Source organism: Equus quagga, chromosome 14 (assembly GCF_021613505.1).
Source record: "Equus quagga isolate Etosha38 chromosome 14, UCLA_HA_Equagga_1.0, whole genome shotgun sequence".
Lineage (NCBI taxonomy): Eukaryota > Metazoa > Chordata > Mammalia > Perissodactyla > Equidae > Equus > Equus quagga.
In genome coordinates this window covers 84,899,495-84,922,873 of record NC_060280.1, presented here as the reverse complement: position 1 = coordinate 84,922,873, position 23,379 = coordinate 84,899,495, and the positions used below count along the sequence as shown (strand labels likewise).

Here is a 23,379-nt window from a genome sequence, read left to right as displayed (position 1 = left end):
GGTGTCCCAGGATCCCCTAGGTGGCCCCACTGCCCAACCAGAGCGCCTTGACACCCCAACTGGATGAAGAAAGTTAGATGGTCTTCTGCGCCTTCTCCAGCCCCCGCCCCGGGGGAGGCTCTAAGCCGCCCCAACGTCGCCCTGAAGCCCTCTAGTCCGCGTGTGCATCACTTCGTGTGCCCGTGCAAACGCAGGAAGAGACGTGCGCCCGTGCAGGTGTACTAGCCCCAGCGTACGCTCCTCGCCAGGTGCCCGCCGCCTACGGGCTCCTTTAACTGTCGCCTCCGGGGTGCTCTTTCTGCGCGTGCCATTTTCCCGACCCACTGCAATTGTCTCACGCGGTGGGGGGTGGGCATGGGGGAGTGGGGGTCGTGGGGGGGGCCTCCCCTGGGCTCAGGCAGGGGCAGGGCTGTGTGCTTTCTACTCTGCAGACCATCGATGCTGACCGGCGCTGTCACCTGCACCGCGCACCACGGGGTGGGAAGGGACAGCAGAACCCTCGACGGTGCATACCCCCGGGGCCCTAGAGCGCTGCCCGCCGCCAGCGAGTGGGCCATGTGCAAAGTCAGGCGTGCGCATGCGCGGAGGCGAAAAGGCGGGAAGCCGCGCGTCGACGCCAGGATGCGGGGAGCGCTTGGGCGGGATCGTCCCCCGGGTCAAGCGAGGAGCGAGGATCACCGGCCCCTGGGGCGGGTGAGGGGAAGCTCAGAAGGGGCGTGATGGAGCTCGGCCGAGAAGAGGCCGGGGGGTGGGGCCCAAATGCTGCTGCCCTAGGGGCCGCGGGGGCATTGTGCAGGCGGGCGCCGTATCCCCCCCCCCCCCCCCCCCCCCCCCGCGCCCCTACAGGCCGGGTCTGGAGGTCGAGGGCCGGCCGCCTCGCGTTCTGGGGCGCTGGCCATTGGCGGCGTCGAAGGCCGCCGCCAGCAGGGGCTCCAGCGGCGGTCTGGGGCTCGGCTGCCCCTGCCTCAGTTTCCCTCCTGTGCCCGTCCTGCTGCCCAGCGTGGGTGGCGCGCGCGCTGCTCCGGCCGCTTCTGGGTTTCTCGGCTGCGAGCCCGAGGGCGACTTTCGCGCATCCGCCCATCCCGAGGGGCCCGCGCGTCCCGCGCCGCCTGCAGACCTCCGCCTCGGAGGAGCCCTCCTGGAGAGCAGGCCGGGCGGGACCGCGCGGGCCGAGGGTCTACTGCAAGGCTCGGCCGGCCTCGGGGGGCTCTTGGCCTCTGGCGAGCGCGGGAAGCAATGTGACTAAGTGGCAGAAAATGCGCTTTCCCTTCCTGTCGCCTCTGCCCTCGCCCGAGCTGGCGGCCTCCGAGAGCCCTTTGCACAGCGGCCGGGACCCCTCTGCCCGGCTCCGCCCTCCGCTCGGACGAGTCCTGGAACCCGGGGCGCCGAGTCCTCCTTGTTGGCCTCCAGGCGCTTTGCGCGCGCCCTGGGCAGGCCTGGCTGGGAATGGGGGGCCGGCCGAGCACGTCCAGAGCCGCCCCCCCAGCCCGGGGACCCGAGAAGCGCTCGTGGCCTCCCGACCGGCTCCCTCGGAGTCGGTCATCAACCCGACTTCTGCCCCGAATTGCTTAAATGCGCGTGGATGGTGTCAGGTCCCCTTCCTCTTCCACGTGCGGGTGACTCAGCCGGCTGCGGGCGCCCTGGGGGAGGTGACCGGCCCGCGCCGACCCTGCGCCCTGCACCTCGTGCCCGCTGCCCACCCCCCTCCCAGCTCCCTTTCCCCCCTTATTCTTCGGGTCATCTTTCCCCCTCTTCTTTAAAGGATTATTCTAAACAATGTAAAGGAGTTTGATTACATTTTTTTTTTTTTTTTGGTGAGCGTGAGACAGAGGCTGGATGATGGAAACAGGCTGTTTTTAAAAAAGGAAAGAAAAATGCAAGCCCGTGGCGCTCCGTGGAGCTGGCGAGCCTCGCCTGCCTCGCCACTGAGCTTTCGGGTCGCAGTTCCCTGGGTAGCAAGGGGCGTGGGGCACCTGGATCTCCGCCGCTGCAAAGGCGCTGCGGAAATGCAAGGAATGATGACGATTTTAATAAAATTGTGTCTCCTCGAGGAGCGCGGGTCTGCGCTGCCTCTGCCGTCGGAGCCCGGGTTTGCCACGGCAAAGTCTGTAATCAGAGAAAAATACCAGCTTTGTTGCGGGTTAGAATATATCATTGGCTAATGTGTGTGGTTTTTTTTTCTTTTTAAATAATGCGAAGCATTGGAATAATTAAAGAGTGAGAAATAACTCGTCTCTCCTCTCCCCTCAGCATTGTCTTATTTAAAGGGTGGAAAGCTCGCTTTTAGGCAGAGCTGGTTAGTTTTAATGCGGGCTTTTTTTCTCCTCGTCGCCTTTCCCTCCGCTCCGGTCTGATTCGCAAATCCCCAGGCTGGCACAAGCCGGCAAACTTGCGGCGGCCGATCTCCCGGAGTCGGAGCTTCGCTTTCCTTTTTTTCCCCCTCTTTCAGAGACGGCCTTCTCCTCTTCCCTCCCCCGCCTCTGGGCCCTGACCCACTGCCTGGTTTGCGCTAGAGCGATTTAAAAAAGAAAGAAAGGAAGAAAGGAACCGGCCTCTGGTACCCCCGTGCCAGCCGAGGGCGCGTTTCCCAGGCTGCGGGCTGGTGGGAGAGTCAATCCGGGTGGGGGATATGGGGTCTCAGATGCAGAGTCTGGATGCCTATTCTGTACCCCTCCCCAAATGGATCAAGTAATCAACTGTTTCTAAAGATTGCATGCTCAGAGAGCTCACACTCTTCTCATATTTTAAATTAAGCTGAACAATTCCTGCTTCCCAGCCCCATATGCAATAGGAAGAGAAAATGCGGTCCTCAAGAGACGGCCTTGGCAGCCCTGTGCCTTTGGTAGGGGAGAGAGCTGCCCACTTGGGCTGGGCCTGGTGTGCAGCCCCCAGGACAGGGCCGCCACCCTCAGGACCTAGATTTGGGGCAGGAGAGCAGACTCCAGAGGGGCCGTGGCGGGCACAGCAGGGGAGATGTGGGAATGGAGGAAGGGGCTCTTTATGGGGCTGCAGAGGTTTGCTCCAGGCTCGTGGGAGCCTAGGTGGCTGCCCTGCTCCTTCCCCAGGTGTGGGGTGGGCGAGCTGGAAAGGAAAAGGGGCTTCTGTAGGACTTGGGGCAGATACAGCTCCCCGGGAGAAAGGAAAGGGAAAAGTGGGCAAGAACTGGGGGTAGGTGCTTGTGCCCACTGGCGCCAGCGGCTGTGTGGTGCCTTCGAGGTGCAGAGGGAGTCAGTTATTTATTTGCTTCAGGTGTTTTTAATTAAATGTGTTTCTCTTTTATTTTCCTTGTTATTCGGTGCTTAGACTTTTCAGCGATCCCTTGCATTTGTCTTTTTTACATAAGCAGAAACTTTTTTTCCCCCTTGGAGAGATATTGTGGGAGGTATTTTGCCTTCAGTGCTTTCTCTTTCCTGGTTTTTTTAAAATTTAATTTTAAAATTATAAAGTAAATTTAGTGCAAGTGAAAGTGAGGGGGGAGCCAGCTGGGGCTGGAGCCAGGGAAGGGGGGGCAGATGCAGCAGGGCTGGGCCTCCCTCCCCAGGCAGCCCGCCCATCCCAGGACCCCCTCAGTCAGCCTCTTGACCCCTTTCTCCGCTGCCACCCCTTCCTCTCCATGCAAGGCTCTTCTGGACCGGGAGGAGCGCGGCTTGCTCTCGTGGGTGCTCATTGGCCCTTCATGCCCCCGACTCTGCAGAGCCTCTTTGCCTCCGTGACCAGCATGTCCTGAGCCCCCAGGCCCTGCCTGTGCTCGCTCCCTAGAGGTCTTTGGCTTTCCGATCCATGGATCCGTCGATGGGTGGGCCCGGTTTGTCCCCGACACGTGCGTGCCCTGCTGGTCTACCAACCCTGTGCACAGTCGGTCGCCCTATGCATGGGATCAGAGCTGGGCAGGCAGAAACCCCTCTGCAGCGGTGCGGGTGTGAGGGGCTTCGTTTCGCTACGTTTGTGCAGTCACATGAGGAGCGCACCCTGCTCTGGAACACGTGTGTGTACATAGGTGCGCGAGTTTGACGTTCCTGGCGTGGGCAGGAGCTGTTTCTAAGGCATATAAATTGTGAGAACTCTATAGCTTAAAAACTCAAGGCCCGTTCTGGTGCTGAAGACATTCTGTTTCCTAACCCGGGTGGGGTTACCCAGGTGTGTTCATTTTGTGACAATGTCTTGAGCGGCAGACTTAGAACTGTGCTCCCCTCTGTGTGTGTGCCACACTTCACTTAAAAAATGTATTAAAAAAAGCGGAGAGGGCAGGAAGGCTCAGCATCAAAAGTAAAGAAAAGGCCCTACATTACAAAATAATAATAATAATAATAAAATTTAAATAAGAGCGTCTTCTGGCCTGCTTTGCTGGCCTCCCCACTAAGGAATGGTGGGAGGGCTGGTAAACAAGCTCGGAGGCGTGTGGTCCACGAGGCTGCCTGGCCCGTCCACGTGTGCGGAGTGCGTGGAAAGCGCCTGCAGACGCAGGTCTAGCAACAGGATTTTAACGTCTCAGGACCAAAGGATACAAAGCATTAAGGAGGAAGTTACTTGCCAACTACATTTTGCTGTCAACATCTGGAAAGCAAAATTGCAGCTGTTCTCCCTGCCCCCCGTTACCACCTCTTCTTTTTTTCTGCACACTTAAATTTTTTGTACGCGTGCCATCCATACTTTGGTTTTCTCCACTGTTAAAACATTTTCACGACTACGACTCTGCTCATAATCGAGTTGTTGGGCTTTGGTTTTTTTTTTTTTTTTTCAAAAATATATGTATCTTAGAGTCTGACAGTATAATTTTTGGAGCGATTTATTTGAACAGGCCGGCAAGCGCTTGATAGTTCCTCCCTTGTCTTTCGCCGTCTCGGCCTTCCCAGCGCCCGTCAGGCCAGAAGCTTAGGGGAGGACGCTCGGCCGCCCTCGCCTCCGCTCCCCAGGCAGGTACTGACAGCTTCGCCCTCCACGGCCCTTCTGCGGTGTTTTTGTTTTCCCTTCGCCCCCCAAAAATATTTGAACCAAAAAGCCTCTTTTTTTTTTCCTCCACCCACAGCAAACTGAAAGGGCTAGTGAACCGTGATTCAACAGAGCGAGGGCGCCTCTTTTCTTCCTTAGCATTAATTAACTCAAGTTCGTTAGGACGTTGGGTCTGTCGCCCACAGTTTTCTCTTGTGTGTGCTGAATCGGGTCAGAGAGGGAGACTTCCCGTGCAAACAGTTTGTGTTGGAGCTGGAGGACACAGAGGGGGAGAGAGGGTGAGAAAGAAAGGGAGCCGGGGAGGGACGGACTGTGGCCGAGGGGTGGGCATGGTCCTGAGCTCCCGGCACCCCATGCCAGCCTCCGCAGGGGCGACATACCAGGGGAATGAGGATCCTCCGGTTTCCTTGGCAGTGATCCTGATAATGAAATAGTTGCGGGGGGGGGGGGGAGCAATACATTTTGAGGACTGACAAATGTCTTCCTTCCAACTCCTAAAATTGTACATTTTGGGGAAGCCGCTTGCCCACACAGGGCCAGCCCAGTCCCCTGAGCCCTCGAGCGGTGGAAACCTCCGGCTCTTCCATCCTGGCCACCCTGCTCTCTGCCCGGGGCTCTGGGCACTGCCTGTTGTCTCAGCAACTGCAGGAAAGAGGCTCTCTGGCTGAGGGTGCGGGGAGTGCAGCCTGGGCCGCGGGCAGGCAGAGCAGGAGAAGCTCTCTGGCTGAGGCCCTTCTCTTCTCTAGCGGGGGCATCCACCGGGCAGAGCAAGGGGATGTCACCGTGATCTTGACGGAGCTCTCGTGGAGGGCCTTTGCAGGAGGAGTCTCCCCAGAGCGGGATGTGTGCTGGGGGAAGGAGAGGCCGCTCTCCCTTGGAGGATCCCAAGCCTTTTCTGGAGTCGGGGCTTGGCAGCTGGGCCTCGGGCGAGTTTTCAGCATTTTGCCGTTGGCTCTGGCCTTCTCTCGTGCCCTCCAGATCCTTTCACAGTGCGCTGGGCACAGAGCTCATCTTTACATGCTTCCCATGTCTTTTGTCAGTGCTTCAGCTCTTTAGAGAAAGTTGTGAAGCTTGCTGGGCAGAAGCGTTCTTCCTTCTTCCCGGGCCCTTGGCCACCAGGGCGTGACACTGTCCAGGCCGACTAGGCAGGTGAGGCTCGGGCTCCACGCTGCTCTTGGCCCTCATAGCCCTTGGCTTCCTCTGTCCTGTGAGCTCTGGGGAGGGTCCCATCCCGCGTAGCCCCCCCCTCACCCCCGCTGGAAAACAGGGTTCTGGCCTGCCTGGCTTTTACTTTTATTTCGTGACAGCAGGGAAGTTTGGAGCTATAAATAATGAATTAAAGACTAGAGGTTTTGTTTCCCATTCCCTGTAGAGGATGAAAGTAAACAATTTCCAGTTACACTAGAAAGTAGCTTGTCTCCCCCAGTGTCCCGTTCCTACCCTGTTCTGATCGGTGCCAGGAGGATGAAGGGAGGTGTGCCGGGAGCAGGCGTGTGGAGCCAGAACGAGGCTGCCTGTTGGCCCGATCCCAGGCCACCGCTCCTCCGTGGTCGTCGTCGTCAGGAGGAGAAGAGGAAGGAAAGGGGGCAGTTTTACAGGAGAGGAGTGTGTGGCCTGGTTCTGAGGCAGGCGGGTCCCAGACCCAGCGAGGGGTGTGGGGCACATCCCTTCCGCCAGGGTGAGGATGCTAGGAAAACCACGCCGGCGCTTTCCTGAGCAGAGGGAAACAGGCCCAAGTCAGCCAAAAACCCGCTTTGTCCAAATTCTCTGAGCCTCCTGGCAGTGTGCGTTTTCTGTTTTCCATGCCTGCGTCTCGAGACTCTTGGATGATTTTACTCTGGCTGCAGAGCCCTTTCCCGCCGGCCCCCAAAGAGGGGGAGGCCGCACCCACCTCGAGGATAAGCGGCTGGGCCCTTTCCTTTTGCTGCCCACAGTTCTCTTTCCATCTCTGCCGGGAGTCTGGGCACTGCTTTCTTGTGTCCCTTCTTCTGTGGGACACGATGGGAGAGCTCAGGGGCGTGAGGTCAGCCTCTTTCAGTTCGGGCCAAGGCTGAATTATAAAATCCTAGTAATTGGGTGGACGAATCGGGGCTCTGTTTGTGGCCTTTTTACATTTCCTGCATCCTTGTTCACCCAGGCTGCAGATATGCAGTAGTGAGATGGATGCTGAAACACCTGGTGATTCCTGTGGAGGTTTGGTCGGTTATTTGCACTAACTGTGTATAGTTATCCAAATGAGTGTGGAGATATGTATATAAAATTAGCATGTGTGCAGGGTTCTGAAAAAAATAAATCTGGGCCTTAAAGCAAGCAGGATGTGGACAAATAGATTTTTTTTTAAGATAAAGAGACAGCCAAACAGTGGCCCTGTCTTTAAAGATATAACTTCTTGTGCTTTTAGTTGTCCCGCTGTTGGCAGGTATGGGCTGGTTTCAAAACCTGTCTCAGGCTGGAAAAAATTATTTTGTTTCCTTGAAGACTTTTGAATACTGTGTATGTGAGTGATGTTCTGTACATATTTTCCTATTTTTTCCCTTCAATAATCCACAAGGCCTCACTTGTTTTGTGGCGTTTTGGGAAACCACATATTTCACGTTCTCGTGATAGAAGCCATCATTTTCCTTAGCTGGTTTTCCCTTTTTCGCCCCGTCCCAGAGCCCCGTCTTTTCCCTGTGCTCCTTTTTCCTTTCCGCCCTGTCCTCTTTCTCTCCGTTGTTATCCTCTCTCTCTCTCTGCAGTGTTTGGCCCAGCTGGGCTTTCTCTCTCCAGGTTTGGCTTCTTTCTCTCTTTCTCCTTCTCTCTATTCCTCTTTTTCTGTGGCCCGCTCAGTCTTTTCTTTTGGAGGCACATTTCTCCGAGTGATGGCTGAAAGCGGCATGGGTATGTCAGAAATGTTTCAGTGAAAACTGTTGCTTCTTTAAAAAAAAATCAAATTCTATATATTTGACAGTAATAAGAGAGAGTCCTTTCTCTCACAAGGGCAGAAAAATTCCTTTTCACAAACCAAAAGCCCACGTGAATTTTTAAAGTTTTATCTTTGGCTTCTCGATTTTTCTTTTAAATGGGGAGAGACCTTGTCCCCCCTAGTTTCCCTGCTTTCCCTTTATTTTTCCCCTTGTCTTCTGTGATTTTCTTTTTCTGCTCACTTTTCTCACCAGCATCACTGGTTTCCTTTCCCAGCAGTTGTTTTTTCTCTCCTTCCCTTTCGCCCCTCCACTCTCCTCCTCCTGGCCTGCCGAGCCCCCTGCTCCCTCCATCCCCTGAACCCTTGCACTTGTGGGTGACTCAGCCGGGAGAAGCCTTGAGCGGCTGAGGGTTTCGTCTTGGCTCTGGTCCGGGTGCAGGGTGCAGGGCGTGCAGAGCGGGAGGGGAGAAGGGAAGGAGGCTGAGTCTAGGACAGGTAATCTTCCAACAGGAGCCTCCACTCTTTTAACAAAAGGGGGACAGTCCCCTTTTGTCTAGGGCTCCTGAGGGGCGTGTCCAGGGCCTAGAGCCACCACCACTGGTATGCAAGAGGAGGGGGCTGCAGGGGCAGGCACTCAAAGTGTTTCTAATGGAACCTGAGTGATTCTTCTCCCTGTGCCCAAGGGGAGAGGGCAACCCTGCTCCCACCCTCCCAAGCCTTCTGAATACCCTGGCTGCTCTTCCAGGAAGGCCTCCCCGCAGGAGCCAGTGGCCCTTGTGGGGACAGGGTGAGGGGAGAGCTCTGCCTGGAAACCCTCTCTGCCCACCTTCAAGGTTGTGGCCGCTGGCAGGAGAAGGACAATTGATGATTGTTCTCCCTCGAGTTACTCACCTGGGAAGGGCTCATTGTTCCTCCAGTTAAGGGAGAATTAAGGGGGCCTGCTAGGTGCTGCACGGGTCCCTGAGGCTCCATGGAGCCATTCTGCTGGCCTTCCTGGGCCACTTCTATGTCCCATCTCTTGGCCGCTCCATGGACCTTTGACCCCTTGCTCCATCCAGGAGTGAATCATGGATCTCATCCTGTTCTCCCAGCTTCCACATGGGTCCTCCATTGGCCATGTCTCCACCGCCCACCCAGTTGCGCTACCCGATCAGAGTCAACCCATGCTCAGCGCGCCTCTTCCACCCGGCGCTGCGGTCTGTGAGCCGGAGCATGCCAGGATTCTCCAGGAGGCTCCCGTTGGCCATTTTCTGTTCTGTGTCTAATATTTAGTGTAAATCAAAATATCAGAAAAACACCCCTGTGCCAAATGTAAACTCACTTGCAGTTTCTCCTGTCTCATCTCGACTTTAGAAAGTGAGATGGCTGCTCTCAAGGTGGAGGGGCAGGGTTTGGCACCTTATGGCACTCAGCTGGTGAAGCTGGTCATTAACAGGACGTTAATGATTGAATGCCACCCTAAGAGGCCTGTCCGAAGGGACACCTGTCTCTTGCTCTCTCCCTGCTGACCATTTCCCTGCGGGGTCAGCCCTGAGCTCACTTCATACAGTGAGGGCCCGGGCCGGGGTCCCAGGTGCTGGGCAGACCTTTCCCATTGTTAAGGTTCAGTGCCAGCCCGGGCCGCCCCGTTTTGTTTTGGCGCACCCCAGGCGCTCTTCCGGGAGCCTTTCCGCCAGCATAAAGGCCACCGAGCACAGGGTTTCAGATGGGGAAGAAAGGGGCACGAGTGAGCAGTGACCTTTTTTCTGTTGCCAGCTGAGGGCTGAGGCTCCCCTGGGGAGAGGGCAGCCCTAGGGCCCGGGGTCTGAGCCGGCTCAGGCTTTCTCTGCTCTTCCGTTCTGACTGTCCCCTCCTCAGGGCTGCTCCAGGGCTTGGCTGCTCCCCAGCCCCTCCCTGAGACGGCGCTGTGGAGAGGACACTCCCGCTCCCTCCCCGGCTCACTTTCCCACCTGCCTTGGAGGAGGGCCCTGGAGCAGTGGCTCCCCCTGGGTCTGTGCTCTGTAACTTGGTTTCCCCAAGCTCGAGCCATGTTTCCTGATGGAGGCCTCTCCTTTCTGTGGTGGTGTTCCCTTTCTTAGCGCTCTCCCTTTCCTTTGGGTTTCTTATTTTATGCTCTTGCACCTTGCTCCATGCAGTTCGGGCCCTCTAGTCTGGATTGAATGGGGGACAGGTGAGTGTCCCCCTCCTCCAACCGAGAACACTAAACATGCCTCCAGTGGAGAGGGCAAAGCCAAGAAGGCAAGGAATTAAGTGAGGGGGGAGGGGCGCCGGCAGGACTTGGGTGACTGTGTTTGGAAGTCGTGTCCATCTTCCTGCCTTTGTCACTTCTCTCTGGGGTTGGCTGTTGTGTTTGTGGCTGCGTGTAGTGCTTGTCAGCGGAGTGCTGTGACAGGAGGCTATTTTAATAAACTGTTGCAGTTTCTCGAGCCGTGCTGCATCGCGTTGGCATCCCTCTTCACCACTAATGGAGCGTGCGTGGCTGGGTGTGGGCCGAGGGAGGCGGCCGAGCTCGCCTGGGGCTGGGGAGAGGGAGCCGGTGGGGGGGGGGCTGGGAGTGCTCCCCCCAGCGCAGGAGGCAGACCCGGGACGAAGGGGTGGCCGCACCCTGGGCGCCGGGTCCCTGGCCTGGAAGTGCTGCTGGCATCGACACTTTCCGAGCTCTCTTTCTTCTTCTTTCTATTCATAGCACCGCAGGCTCGTGTGTATGGCTGGGGAGGAAAACTTCCACTCGCCCTTGTGCGCTCCATAAATAAAAAAAGAAATAGAACCAGAAAAAGAGAGAGTGTGCGGGCCTGAGAGAAAGAGACTGAAACCAAAACACAGAGAAGGCGCAGCTGCTCTCCCCAAGGCCTTCTGGGGCGCCGCCCGCAGCCCGCCCGCAGTCAGGCCTTTATTTATTTATTTTTCTGGCTTCAAAAAAAAAAAAAAAATTCTGCATCTTCCTCAATCCTAGTTCCCCCCACCCCACCCGCCTCCAAATTTGCTGGGTGGCTGCTGCCAAATGGACCCGAGTGGGAGCCCGGAATGAAAAATTCATAACTGCTGGACTTTGCTTGTTCATTAGACGTGAACTTGTCGATTGGGCAAATTGTTTTTGGTCTCCAACTGCCGGGGGCTCTCCCCACCCTCCCGGCTCGCCCGGTTCCCTCCTCCCCTTGGACGCAGCCATTGGCTGCTGTTGGATGTCTCATTGCCAAATAGGTGGATCCTTCGCGGGCTCGCGCGCTCTCTCTCTCTCTCTCTCTCTCTCTCTCTCTCTGTCTCTCTCTCTCTCTCTGTCTCTCTCTCTCCCCTTCTCTCTCTCTTCCTTCCCCCCCTTTTTACAGGCTTTGGCACAAGCAAATGGATGGGGATTGAGCATGAAAGGGGAGAGAGAGAGGGAGTTTGAGAGAGAGAAAAGAGGCAAAAAAAAAAACCCAAAACCGAACCAGCACACACACACACATGCACGCATGCACGCGCGCACGCACACACACACACACTCACACTCGGCACTCGCACACAGCCCCATCCCATCCACGTCCTCCCTGGCTCTCTCCCCCTCTCTCTTTCTCTCCCTCAATCCCTCCCTCTCTCTCTCTCTTCTTCCCTCCCTCCCTCGCTCCCTCTCTCCCTCTCTCTCTCTTTTGCATGCGTCTGCCAGCGACGGTCTGCAGCCGGTCCGAACGCGTCCTCTTCCCGGGAATCGGCGAGCTCCCCCTTTGCCTGCGATCAGGCTCACAGGCGGAGGGAGGCAGCCCGAAGTTTACACCCCTGTGCTGCTGCCAAAGCCGAAAGCCTTTTTCTTCAGCTGCCGCTTTTCCCCCTCCCGGGTTTTGTTTTTGTTTTTGTTTTGCACGGGGGTGGGGTAGGGTGTGTTGTGTGTTGGGGGGGGTTGGGAGGTAGGTTTTGATTTTTAAATTTTGCATCTTTTTTTTTTTAACTGGAAGAAGATGCACAGGGGGCGAAATTGAAAAGAGATTTTTTTTGGTTGGCTTTTGTTTACCTGGCGTGTGTGGCAACCAGCTCGATCCCTCTCTCTGCTTGCTATCCCTGACCTTTCTTTCTTTTTGCTCCTTTTCAAAAAAAATATTAATTTCCCCCTTCTGTGCAATGGAGCGTGGGGTGGGGAGGAGAGGGAAGGGTTTGAGAATCTACCCAAGCCCAGCCCCTATTCCCCAGAACACCAATAATAACCCCCTTTAAAACATTTACCTTCCTCCCTGCTCCTCCCCCTCCCCCTCCCCCCACCCACCCCCAACTCACAACTCTGTTGAGTCCAGAAGCTCAGAATCGGGCGTTGGGCTTTGCCGGGTGCTTCAGATCCATGGTAATTATTTAATTTTTTCCAGTTTTATTTTTGTAAACAGAAATCAATTATTATTTAAACTTCAAACAAGCAAACAAGCAAAAGAAAAAAAAAACCCCAAAAAGCGACAGCCCGGCCCTCTGTCACCTGACTGAGTGGGAAAGAGGGTGAAGGGGTCAGTGGGGACGGGGCCGCGGGCTGCCCCGTGTAGCTTTTAACCCTGATGTGGCCGAGACAACCACCTTATTTGTGCTAACAAGAAGTGTTTTGTTCCTTATGACTGTGATTAACATTAGTATCGGTGTTGATAACAAAGCTGAAATCACATATTTAGGATTTAGGTCTGATTAAAAAGATGCTGGAGTGGATGTTCCAACTGGAGCAGGAGAAAAGAGAATGAAAAGCGCCTGGAGAGGGGGAGACATCCAGTCTCCTCGCTTGCTTGTGGATGTCATGTTCTCTCTTCTTGGGGGTGGCCAAACACCGACTGGTGTTGGGGTGCCGAGGTGGCCCCCGCACGCCCCGTGTGTGCGTCCACGGGCATCTGTGCACACCGGACACCGCGCCGGGGCGAGCTGACATGAGTTTGCGGCTGCGATAGAACATGGAGATGTCATGGGCGCGACAGAGCCTGGCGGGGATACCAGCAGCGTGTGTGTGTGGACGGCAACGTTGTCTGTGCGCGCGTGTGTGAGTGAGTGAGGGAGAGAGAGAATAGGTGTGTGCTCAGGCTCCGGGTGCCTCTGTCTGGCTGCTGAGGCTGAGATGGGAGCAAGCGGCTGGCTAGGCTGGTGGTGGCTCCAGACCGCACTTTCCTAGAACAGTTGCAAGAGAAGATTGTCCCTGACGGGGGGAGGAGGAGGAGGAGAAGGCGATTTTTCTTGTGCCCCCTTCTAACGCTTCTTTTCTCCTTTTCTCTTTCCCCCTCACCCGTCTTCCCCTCCTCCCGTCCCCCTCGCCCCGCATGCTCCCGGCTTGCCGCCTGCAGGATGAGTTCCACCCGTTCATCGAGGCGCTGCTGCCTCACGTCCGCGCCTTCTCCTACACCTGGTTTAACCTGCAGGCGCGGAAGCGCAAGTACTTCAAGAAGCACGAGAAGCGGATGTCGAAGGACGAGGAGCGGGCGGTGAAGGACGAGCTGCTGGGCGAGAAGCCCGAGATCAAGCAGAAGTGGGCATCCCGGCTGCTGGCCAAGCTGCGCAAGGACATCCGGCCCGAGTTCCGTGAGGACTTCGTGCTGACCATCACGGGCAAGAAGGCCCCCTGCTGCGTGCTCTCCAACCCCGACCAGAAGGGCAAGATCCGGCGGATTGACTGCCTGCGCCAGGCCGACAAGGTGTGGCGGCTGGACCTGGTCATGGTGATTTTGTTTAAGGGGATCCCCCTGGAAAGTACTGACGGGGAGCGGCTCTACAAGTCGCCCCAGTGCTCGAACCCCGGCCTGTGCGTGCAGCCTCATCACATTGGAGTCACAATCAAAGAACTGGATCTTTATCTGGCTTACTTTGTCCACACTCCGGGTAGGTCGCTCTCAATCCCCCCGTTTTATTTGACTTGCTGGCATTTGTTCTGTTTATTGTTCCTCTTCCTTCCCACCAATCCTCGCAGTGGGCCTAACTGGGGCGCCCGTCCTGCCTGCCGAGGCCTGCAGCACACTGATGCTCCCTCTCCCTTCTTCCGTTTCCCTCCGCCCTCTCTGTTCTTCCTCCTGTGCTCCCTGCTCCCTGCCGTGTTACCGATTTCCCTGCATCTCCATCTCTGGGGACTTAGCTTCCCCCAAAGACGCTGCAGCTCTTACAACTTGGGCCAGGGCGCCCCAGGATTATCCACGATGGTGAGAGTTTGTGCTGAATACCATCATCACCACCACCAGAAAAAGTCACTCGTTGCTCTGCTTTAAAATGAGTCAGAAGAAGTGTGGTGGGGCAGGTGCTGGCTTTCCTGCTGCTTCCCCTCGAGTCCTGTGGAAAAGCCGGCTTGGGCACAAGCGGGGTGGGCAGCAGTTGGGCAGAGAGAGGGGCGTGTGAAACCCCCGACACCAGACAGGGTGAATAGAACAGAGGAGACAAGGCAGAGGCGGGCGGATCCTGGGGCCCAGATGCCCGAGCAGGAGCGTTTTGGCTAGGATTTGGCTGTCGGCGAGCGGGAGAGGCGGTTGATTTCGTAGAGTGAAAACCTTGCGCTCTTCCCCTTCACCGCATTTCTGCCGAAGCGCTGAGACCCCCGGAGGGCTGCCCGCGCCCCGCACCTCTGCTGGGGCAGAGAGGCCCCTCACGGGCAGGGCAGGGCAGGGAGCGGCCTTGCTGGGGAGGAGGTCTTAGAGAGGCGAGCAGACGACCCCAAACTGTAAGCTCCCTCATGCTTTTGTGTTCCAAGTCGGCAGCTCTCCTCTCGGCTTTTCCCTTCTCACTCGCGTGCGGGTCGGTGGTTCCGTTCTCCTCCTCTGTTCCTTTTGGGTTTTTTCCCCCTACCCTTTCCCTTTTTATAATTTCTTTCCGCTTTTGTTTTCTTACAAATTGAAACAGAGATGGCTGGTTAATTTTTAGCCTCCACTCAGCTACGCCCAATTTACTGCCGCCTTTGAAACCTAAACGGGCGGCCTCTGTGATTAAGCAAGGCAGAAGTGTGTTTACATTATGCCCGACCAACTTGTAATGAGAGGGCGACCAAACCTTTCTGTGTGTGTGTGTGTGTGTGTGTTTTCCTTTCCACCATTCCAGTAATTTTTCCCCCTCGTTTCCCTTCTTTCTCTCTTTATGCGAATGTGAGAGAATGTGGCTTAACTTCAACTCTAGTGACGGTGCTTTCCCGCAAGTGTGCGTGCGTCTTCCTTCCTGTTCATTCACAAAAAAGAAAAGCAGCTCACTTCTTTGCTGCAGTCACCTCCTGGCCTGTTTGGGAAGTTGGGAGGAGCGGGATGACCTAATCCAGAATTGAAATTTGGGGGAGCGGACCCTGGCCTGGGATGAGCAGAGAGTGCGTGCGCTGGAGAGCTCTGCGAGGAAGAGGGGACCTGAGGCCTCTCTTCTTGCTCCTTCTCTCCTTCTGAGAGGTGGCTTTGGGAGTTGGATGGAGTCAGTGGACCCACCCAGCCCCTGCCCTGAACTACCCCTGCGGATCTTTCTAGGCCTGCACCTGGCCCTGTGTGACTGTTACACCTCCGCACAAAGAATGACCAACTGCCAGTCCTCTCCCCCATTCGTCCCTTTTTTTTCTGGAAAAGAGACTAAAGACAAATTTTAAAAGTTATCTCCTCCTTCTCTGTCTACACAGCAGGTCAGAGTGGGGAGGGTATGTATGTGCCTAGTGGTGTTGGGGGTGGCTCTGGGCAGGTTTGCGTCTGGCAGATAGCTCCTCCGCGAGAGGATTCGGTACCTCCTGATTTTGGAACTAGGGGCCTCTAAGACAGAAGTCAGCCCTCATCCCCCTCCTAGCTGGCCTCCTCCTAAGCTGCTCTCTAGCTGGGTCCCTGTAGCCGGGCTGTTTCCCTGGCCTCTTTCATTTTAGGCCAGATTCTTGGCTGCTGCCAGCATGGGGTTGAGATAGGACGGAGCGTGTGTGAGGAAGGAGACCGTTTCCTGGCCAGCCTGCTGGCTCCTGGACTGACCAGGCAGGTGTCGGGAGAATGGACGTGTCCCCGCCCCCCCCCCCCATCTAGTCTATAATGAGATCATTTGCCGAGGAGTAGGAGTGAATTCATGCTCCATTGCATGCGTGCCATGAGGCCACCTCTGTCCCAGCTGAGGCCGAGTTCCTTGACCAAAGCTGAGTGGAGAACTGATAGAGGAATTTTAAGAAATTGTCCTAATTCATGTCCCTGCACTCCAGATAGTGTCCATAAAGGTAGGATTTTTCTTGCTGGAGTTGCTTTAATTCAAGCGTGGCTTCCTGAAGGAGGAGGGGTGAGTTGGTGTAGCATGGGCCACCAATGGGCCTTGGGTAGGTGGTCTTGAGAGGGTGCGGAGTGGGCACAGCTTCTTCTCAAGCGCCCCCATTTTGTCATAAAATGTCTTCTCTTGGCTGAGCCCCCAAACGGCGTCGATCTGACAGCACGGCCTTTTCCGTGTCCACATCTGCAGACATGCTCAGTAGGGCGCCACTTTTTCCTTCTTCCCAGTATAAACTGGGGGTGGGGGCTGGGGTGGCAAGGGCTCAGATAAGAGTTGCTTTGGACTCTAAAAGAAGTGCTTTTCTTCCTTTAAAACTGGGCTGGAGAACCTGATCTGGGCTGAGCTGGTGGTGCCGGGTTTGACGATAAGCAAACTTGACATGGTGGTAAGACTAGGGGCCTAGCTTCACCACTAGGTGCCATTGTCATCCATGGCCCTCATGGGCCCTTGTTTCGCCCCACATGAAGCTTCAAGAGGTGGCATCATGAGAAGGAATAAAGGACGCGTGGGTGACGTCAGGAGCTCCACTCACAGAATCCTAGGGCCCAAAAGGCTGCCCAGAGCATGTGGTGTGTGTGGCCCCCATGAGGACAGCCTTCCTGATGGGAAGGCTTCTCGCTGCTGTGCGTCTGGCTGGCCCATTTAGGAGCGAAGGTTGCGGCAGAGCAGGATCAGAGAGCACTACCATAGGGAGGAGGCTGGTGATGTCCTTCCACCCAAAATGGGTGTCCCAGGGCAGGTGGTTGGAGACAGAGGGGAGTATGGGGCCAGGAGTCCTCTGCTTGTGTGACGAAGGATGGCCAAGCTGGCCCGGAAGTGCTGCTAGACTATGTCCGAAGCTTCTACAGGGCTCTGAAGGTGAAGGGTGTGCTTAGACCTTCCCTGGCCTTAGGCCTTGTCCTCAGAGAGGAAAGCAATAAAACGCTTTACTGAATGGAGACTCATCTTCTCCCCGTCAGATCCCTCTCATGGGCCCCAGTGGAGGCCCACAAAGTCCTGGTATCTGCGTGGTGGCTCTTTGCTTTATCTCAGCTTTTTCATGATGGAGAAAGCCGCATGTGGAAGGAACCCCCGCCGCCAGTACCAACAGTTGCCGACTTATGGCCAGTCTCGGTTCATCCACACCCGCCGCTGCCCACCCACGCTGGGTTGTTGAGAAGAAAATCCAGGCATCATTGCTTTTCATCTGTAAATATTTCTGTACACATCTCTAAAGATGAGGACTCTTGAAAAACATAACCGCAATAGTCCTATCACACCTAGAAATAATCGACCATTTCTTTCGTACGGTCAGATAGCCAGTCAGCGTTCACATTTCCCTAATCTGCAGATTTTGTTTGTCTGTCTGGAACAGGATGCAGATCAGGTCCCTGCCTTGTGATGGGTTGATGGTCTTTCACGACTCCTAACCTCTGGGCGTTGGTCCTCCTCCTCCACCTCCTTCATCTTGGTTTCTTTTCTGGCGGTTTTGGGTTGTTGTTGAAGGAACCAGGTGGTTTGTCGGGGGGGCGGGGGTTCCTCGTCTGGCCTCTGAGGGCTGTGCCCCCCTGGGTTGTTCACTGCGCCGCTCTGAGAGGAGACTCTGCCTCCCCCTCGCCTCCGGGTCCTGGGGTGGCTGGGCCTTACCTATCACAGGAAATGGCCTGGCACCCGTGAACTTGTTCAAGTGCAAGGTCGCCCTTCTCCGGTTTAAGAGCTTCCTAGGCTTTGCCCTCTGCTTCAGGGCTTGGGGTTTGCGGTGAGCGGTGAGCGGTGGTTTTTGGGTCCGAGGGAGGGTTTCTCGTCTGCGTCCTTCCTTGGTGTCGGAGGGCATTGTTAGCCCTGCCAAGATGAGGCCGATGCCAGCGATACCCCCCCCACCCCCGCCAAGCCTGTGCTGGACACCCGGCCTGTCTGGTGGCTCTGGTTCGAGTGCGTAGAAAGGGTCACAGGAGCACCAGCTACCCTCTCAGGAGGCCAGCCCCTACTGTGGCCCCTGAGCCACTCACCCGCTGCCTCCTTTTTCCTAGGCCCAAAAATGCCACTGGTCTGTGTCTTTGAGGCAGCGCCATCTGGTGCCGGGGCCAGCAAAGACTGCAGGGCCCAGGAACCAGATTCATAAAATTAGCAAGATACAGGGATTATCTTCCAACCCAGCGGAGCGTCCGCTTTAGAACATCCCGGAAGAGATGTCACTGTTGTTCAAAGGTCAGCTTTGGTCATTGTAAAATTCTTCTGTTCATCTAACTCAGAGGATGGTTGGAGAGATTAAACTGTCTATACCGGCACATAGCAGGCGAGCAGGGGACGGCAGCTGCTGCCATTACTATTGTTCGGATTTTGTGAGCCCCAGGCCTTTTCCCTGTTACCTTTACCTGTCGGTCTTATTTCTGTCTTAAGGGACGATCCAGGTGAGAGCTAATTTTTCTGTAACGTGGCAGCCTGTAATACGGAAGGCAGCTGTCGTGGTTCCTTTCCACCCCTCTCCCCAGGAAGCTGTCCTTTCTCCAGGCCAAACGCTTGCCAGTCCCTCACGCTTCCCGCACTTGACACAGCTCCTCGAGCCCTTGCCGTTTTAGTCACCACCCCCTTGAGGTCCTCTTAAATTGGAGCGTTCAGAATTGAGCACGGACACTCCAGGTGCCTTAGGATCCCATGGGAGCTACCTGATTTGCAGGGCCCTCCAGCTACATAAATTGCGGGACCCCCGTGCCGAATGAAAATGCTGGGCTCCTAGTTCAAAATGATGAGGAATTGCACTGTGATGACGGTTGGAGCATTAAACAAGCACGGGGCCTGCGTGACTGCCCCGGCGGCAGACCCGTGAAGCCGGCCTAGGCCCCTTTGCTGTTACTGTGACTGGGTGCCTGGCTCTGGTGGTGTGGAAGGGTGATGGGGCTCAAGCTGGCCTCAGAGGAGGTGTGACTTCAAAGAGAAGACCAGCAAGGCCCAGACCCAGTCCTTGGGCTTGGTCTCTTTCCGGGATTCCTTGGCCATCTGCTCCTGTCTCCTCTGTCCATAGCATGTCTGCCCAACCCGTCAGGGGTCTCGCTGGCTGCCATGCACAGGGGTCTTGATGGAGTGCTCGCTCTGCTGGCTGAGTTGGAAGCTGTAGCTCGAGGAAGAAAAGAAGCACCCTTGTCTGAGCTTGAGCCGGGGGAATGCGGGGTGAGAAGAAGCCTGAGCATGGCGACGAGCTGTGTTCCATGCCCACTCGGAGGAAGCAGGGCCGTTCTGCAGCAGGAGGGCTGGGGTCCAGACGTTCAGATGGACTTCCTGAGAATTCACTGTACTTTCTGGCACTGCCAAAGTATGGTCGAATTTCCTTTATTTATGAAATACATGCTTGGTGAACCTAGTGTGAGCAAGGCCCTTCTAAGGAGAGACTCCTGCATGCGGCCACAGGGCTTGAGTGAAGGCCACGCCATGACTTCTAGAAGGTGCTGTCCTGTAGGCGTGACTGTGCCGTGATCCATGCGGGAGGGAGGGAAAGCCCTCAGGGCTCCATCAGAGGAAGCTCCTGGTGGGCTGTGAAGAGGGAGGCGGGGCTGTCTCGGCTGCCTTCTAGTGCTGCTGAGACTTGGGTGCTGAGGAAGGGGCCAGAGAGGGCTGTGCCTGCATGGCCTCCCCCTATTCTGGTGTCCCGCAGCAGCTGGGCAGAGAGGCCCAGCTGAGCGGCCCCCTTTCTGCCCAGGGAAGAAGGTGGCTCCCTCCCCACCCCTTTTTCTCTGCCCCGTCGGTCCCACCCCCAGCTCAGGAGCTGCCACGCTTCAGTTATTTTATCCTTCAGTGTCCGATTCAGAAGTCCTTTCAAAGGCCCCAGCCGTGTCAGCGCGGTGCTCGCACAAAAGGCCTCTTTGATTTCTTGTTTGTTTTCATTTGCCAGCGGAGGGGGAGGGGGCAGGAGAGAAAGAGCTTCTGGGTTTTAAAATTTTTATTTGGGTTGCTTCATTCTCAGTGGAGTCAGCTCCCTGGAACTCCTTTCTGAGTTGGGGGCTCAGAGGCGAGGGGCGGCCTTCTGGGAAGAGGGCTGGGGCGGGAAGTGTGGGCTGCCCTCCCCCAAACGAGGGGAGGAGGGGCCGGGTTGAGGATGTAGCCTTGACGCACCTTCAGACGTTCTGTATTAGGCCTGAGGGTGGGATGGGTCAGGGCGGGGCCCTGCAGCTGGGGTCAGCAAAGGGCTGAGGCACCCGGCACCACAGCCTGTTCCCTGTTAGCCACATCCCCGGCAGAGGCTGCAGGATTTGAGTGTTCCCGAGCCTTGACTGTGCCCTTCCCCTTGAGCATCCCAGATTCTGCCCTTTCTGTCGTGGCTGGGAAGGGGGTGGGGGTCCTTCTAGCATGCATACTCCTTGGAAGTTCTTAGCATCTTGAAATAGAGGCTGGGGTTCTGCACTCTCCATCAGGGAGTGAAGCGGAGGGCTGCGCGGTCTTCCCAGCTGCCTGTGTCCTGCCCACGGGCCGGGGTGAGCCCCTGTCCTCCCAGGCTTCTCTCTCACCCCTACCTCTTGTCTCTCCGTGATGGCTGGCTTGTGAGATGCTGCAGCGTAGGTACCCTCCTGGAGGACCAGGCCCATGGCTCTAGAGGACTTGAGGGCAAGCCAGTGCTGCCGAGGCCCCGACGTGCAGGGAACTGAGACTGAAGGAGACGGAGGGCCACCTGCACCTCGGTTTGGGACGAGAGACACCCAGAGCAGCGCCTGTGGGGGTGCGTCTTGAAGTACACGTGGGTCTGCCACCACAGCCCAGTAATCAGGGCTGCAGCCCGCTGGTGTGTGTGTGCCCGTGTGGAGGCCCGATCGCCAGGGCTGGGGAAGAGAGCGCCCAAGAGCCAGACTTGGGCAGGTGGTCACAGGCGTCAGCAACAGGGAAGTGTGCCCACTGGGTGAGGGGGGCTCCGCAGGGCCTGGTTGGCAGACGGGAGGAGGAGGCTGGGGGGCTGAGAGATAGATAAATATAGCTGATGGCATTTCTGATGATAGGTTTTTCTTGGCACTGAGGGCACCGTGGAAAACAGCACGACAAACGCCCGGCCCCGCAGGCCGCCGTCGCCATTTTAAGCGTGTTTGAGCCGATGGGTTGTTGGCATTGGAGGAGGGTCCCAGCAGGCAGAGGGGCTGCGAGGAGGTGTGGCTGAGCCGGCCTTTCCCCTCTGTGGCCTATCTAATACCTGAGTTTCTGGCCCTCTGGGGATTTTTTTTTTTTTTAATATTTTGGGGCTGCCCTTTGTGGGCCTGTCTCCCAAGTGACTTGTCCCCCACCAGCCACCATGGCCTGTCCATCGGTGGGAGCATGTTCTGGCTCTTCTCCTCACTTTTGACGTCTTAATGATGACCTGGCATGCCCCTGCCCCGGGGTTAGGGCCATCATTTGCTGTTATTTGGGGAACATCCAGTAACTTAAAGGGCACCCATTTGTCCAGGCTCCCAACAACTTCTCGTCCCCTGTTGATGGAGGAGGGGGCACACCCTTGGTCTCCGTCCCCTGCTTTAATTCCGGTTTTTCAAAGAAAGCCCAATATAGTCGAGCACCGCGCTGAGTCCTGTCCATGTGTTAACCACCCAAATTCTCACATGGATGCTAGTGTTAAAGCTGTGCTCCCAGCTGTGGATGGGTGTGCTGGGGACACACAGGGGTCTCCGTGTGTAGTGAGGAATTGGCGAACCAGACCCGGGGACCTGGGAGTCTTCCTGGAAGATGACCTGCCTGAACTGCACCTTGAGAGATGGTGAGGAATTCTCTCGTGGTCGTCAGCTGGCCGAGCCTTTTCGGCCTGCTGGGAGCCGCGTCCTCGCAGTGGCTGAATGAGGCAGGCAGGGCCCAAGTGCAGAGACGTCAAGGCACTTGGCTCCCACGATGAGTTTCCCACAGAAGGACCCCAGGGTCCGGGTCATTGAGCCCCTGGGCTTCCCTCTTCAGGCCTTGCTGCGCCTTGCACTTCACTGAGATTGCTGGCCTTGGTGGAGTCTCCGAGGAGGAAGCAGTATAGGGGTCCCCGTGGTCTCAGCAGCTCTCTAGGAGCTGCGACAGAGGGGCCGGAGCCCAGCCTGTGGCTCAGCTCAAGGGCTCCCCCAGCCGCTGAGTGTGTGGGGTGGGGACAGAGAGCAGGCACCTGGCTGTCCTGGACACTGGCCTTCCTTGTCGCTGGACCTGAGAGGCAGCATGCGAGCATAGCCGGGCTGGGTCAGCTGGAGCCTCCCCTGCCGCCGCAGCCCCTTGGGCTTCTTGGCGCCCCTGCCCGTAGCTGGGGGAGGGCAGGTAGAGTGTGCAGGACAGGCCAGGCGCAGGACCAGCAGGCTCGGCTGGGTCCCGGCATCCCTGATCCTTGCTCTGTCACGCCCTTTTTCTGGGAGTCTGCTTGGAATCGCAGTTGGAAATAAAAGTGAATGTAATTATCTTAATTAACCAGACGGTCGCTGGGAGTTTGGAATAATCTGCTCTTCGTTGCCTTTTATGCTCCTTCACACAGACCCTCACCCTTCCCCCTTTCCTAAAGGTTGACAGTTTTGGGGCTGTGTATGTCAAAACTCTCCCAGCATGCTGGGCTGCGTTATGGGAGAGGGCAGCTCCCAGCTAGAGATTTTCCTGCTTCTGTGGCACTTATGTTAACCTCTTAACCATGCATATCAGTCCCCGTAGAGTAGCGTTTCCCAGCGCCGGCACTGTTGACTTTTGGGCCAGATCATTCTGTCATGGGACTGTCCTGTGCATGGTAGCGAGGTTAGCACCATCTCTGGCCTGGACCCACTGGATGCTGGCTGCAACCCTCCCACCCCAGGTGTGACAACCAAAGCATCTCCAGACATTTCCAAGTGTCCCTGGGGACAGAGTTGCCCCAGCTAAGAACCTCCGGCCTAGAAGAAACAGACGGATTCAGGTATCATGTCCCCCGCTATCACCTCTTGCCTCTCTCCTCCAGTTGAGGACCTCATTTACCTTTTCTTGAGTGGCGACAGAACCTCTGAGCCCCAGCTGTTCCCCCTGCATGTCCTGTGCTGTTCTCCCCTTTCTGGGCAGCAGGCCCCTGGGCTGAAGCCGTCTGGGGGCTCCTCTGCTGCGTTGGAATCGTGAGCCCCGCTCTGGGTCTCCTCCTGAGCGTCCCTCCCAATACTTTGCATGGTGATCTCTCTGTGCCTGGGCTGCTGATCTGGGCACCGGAACAGGGGATCTGCTACTCAGCTGCCAGGCCTCCATGGTGAGCCCGTGACCCCAGCAGGTCCATCTCATACCGCAAAGAGCAGCAGACACCCGTTTCTGCAACATGGGGTGCAATGAGCAGAAGTGTCACCTGAGCGTCCGCACTCCTCTTTTTAAAGGACGTGTTTGATGTTGTTTATATTGCGATAGTAAAACACACTCTGTCAAAA

General features: G+C 56.5%; 1 protein-coding gene across 5 annotated transcripts in view; it reads left to right on the top strand.

The window, feature by feature from the left end:
* NFIX (nuclear factor I X) overlaps positions 1 to 23,379 on the top strand; it is a 91,626-nt gene that overhangs the window by 13,754 nt on the left and 54,493 nt on the right. For 4 of the 5 annotated variants that reach the window (XM_046684851.1, XM_046684849.1, XM_046684850.1 and 1 more), the window contains exon 2: positions 13,132 to 13,663. In XM_046684851.1, the coding sequence (XP_046540807.1) occupies positions 13,132 to 13,663 (532 nt within the window). Of the gene's footprint in view, positions 1 to 11,772; positions 12,165 to 13,131; positions 13,664 to 23,379 lie in introns of those variants that run through there. The other variant, XM_046684847.1, reaches the window with a different exon arrangement.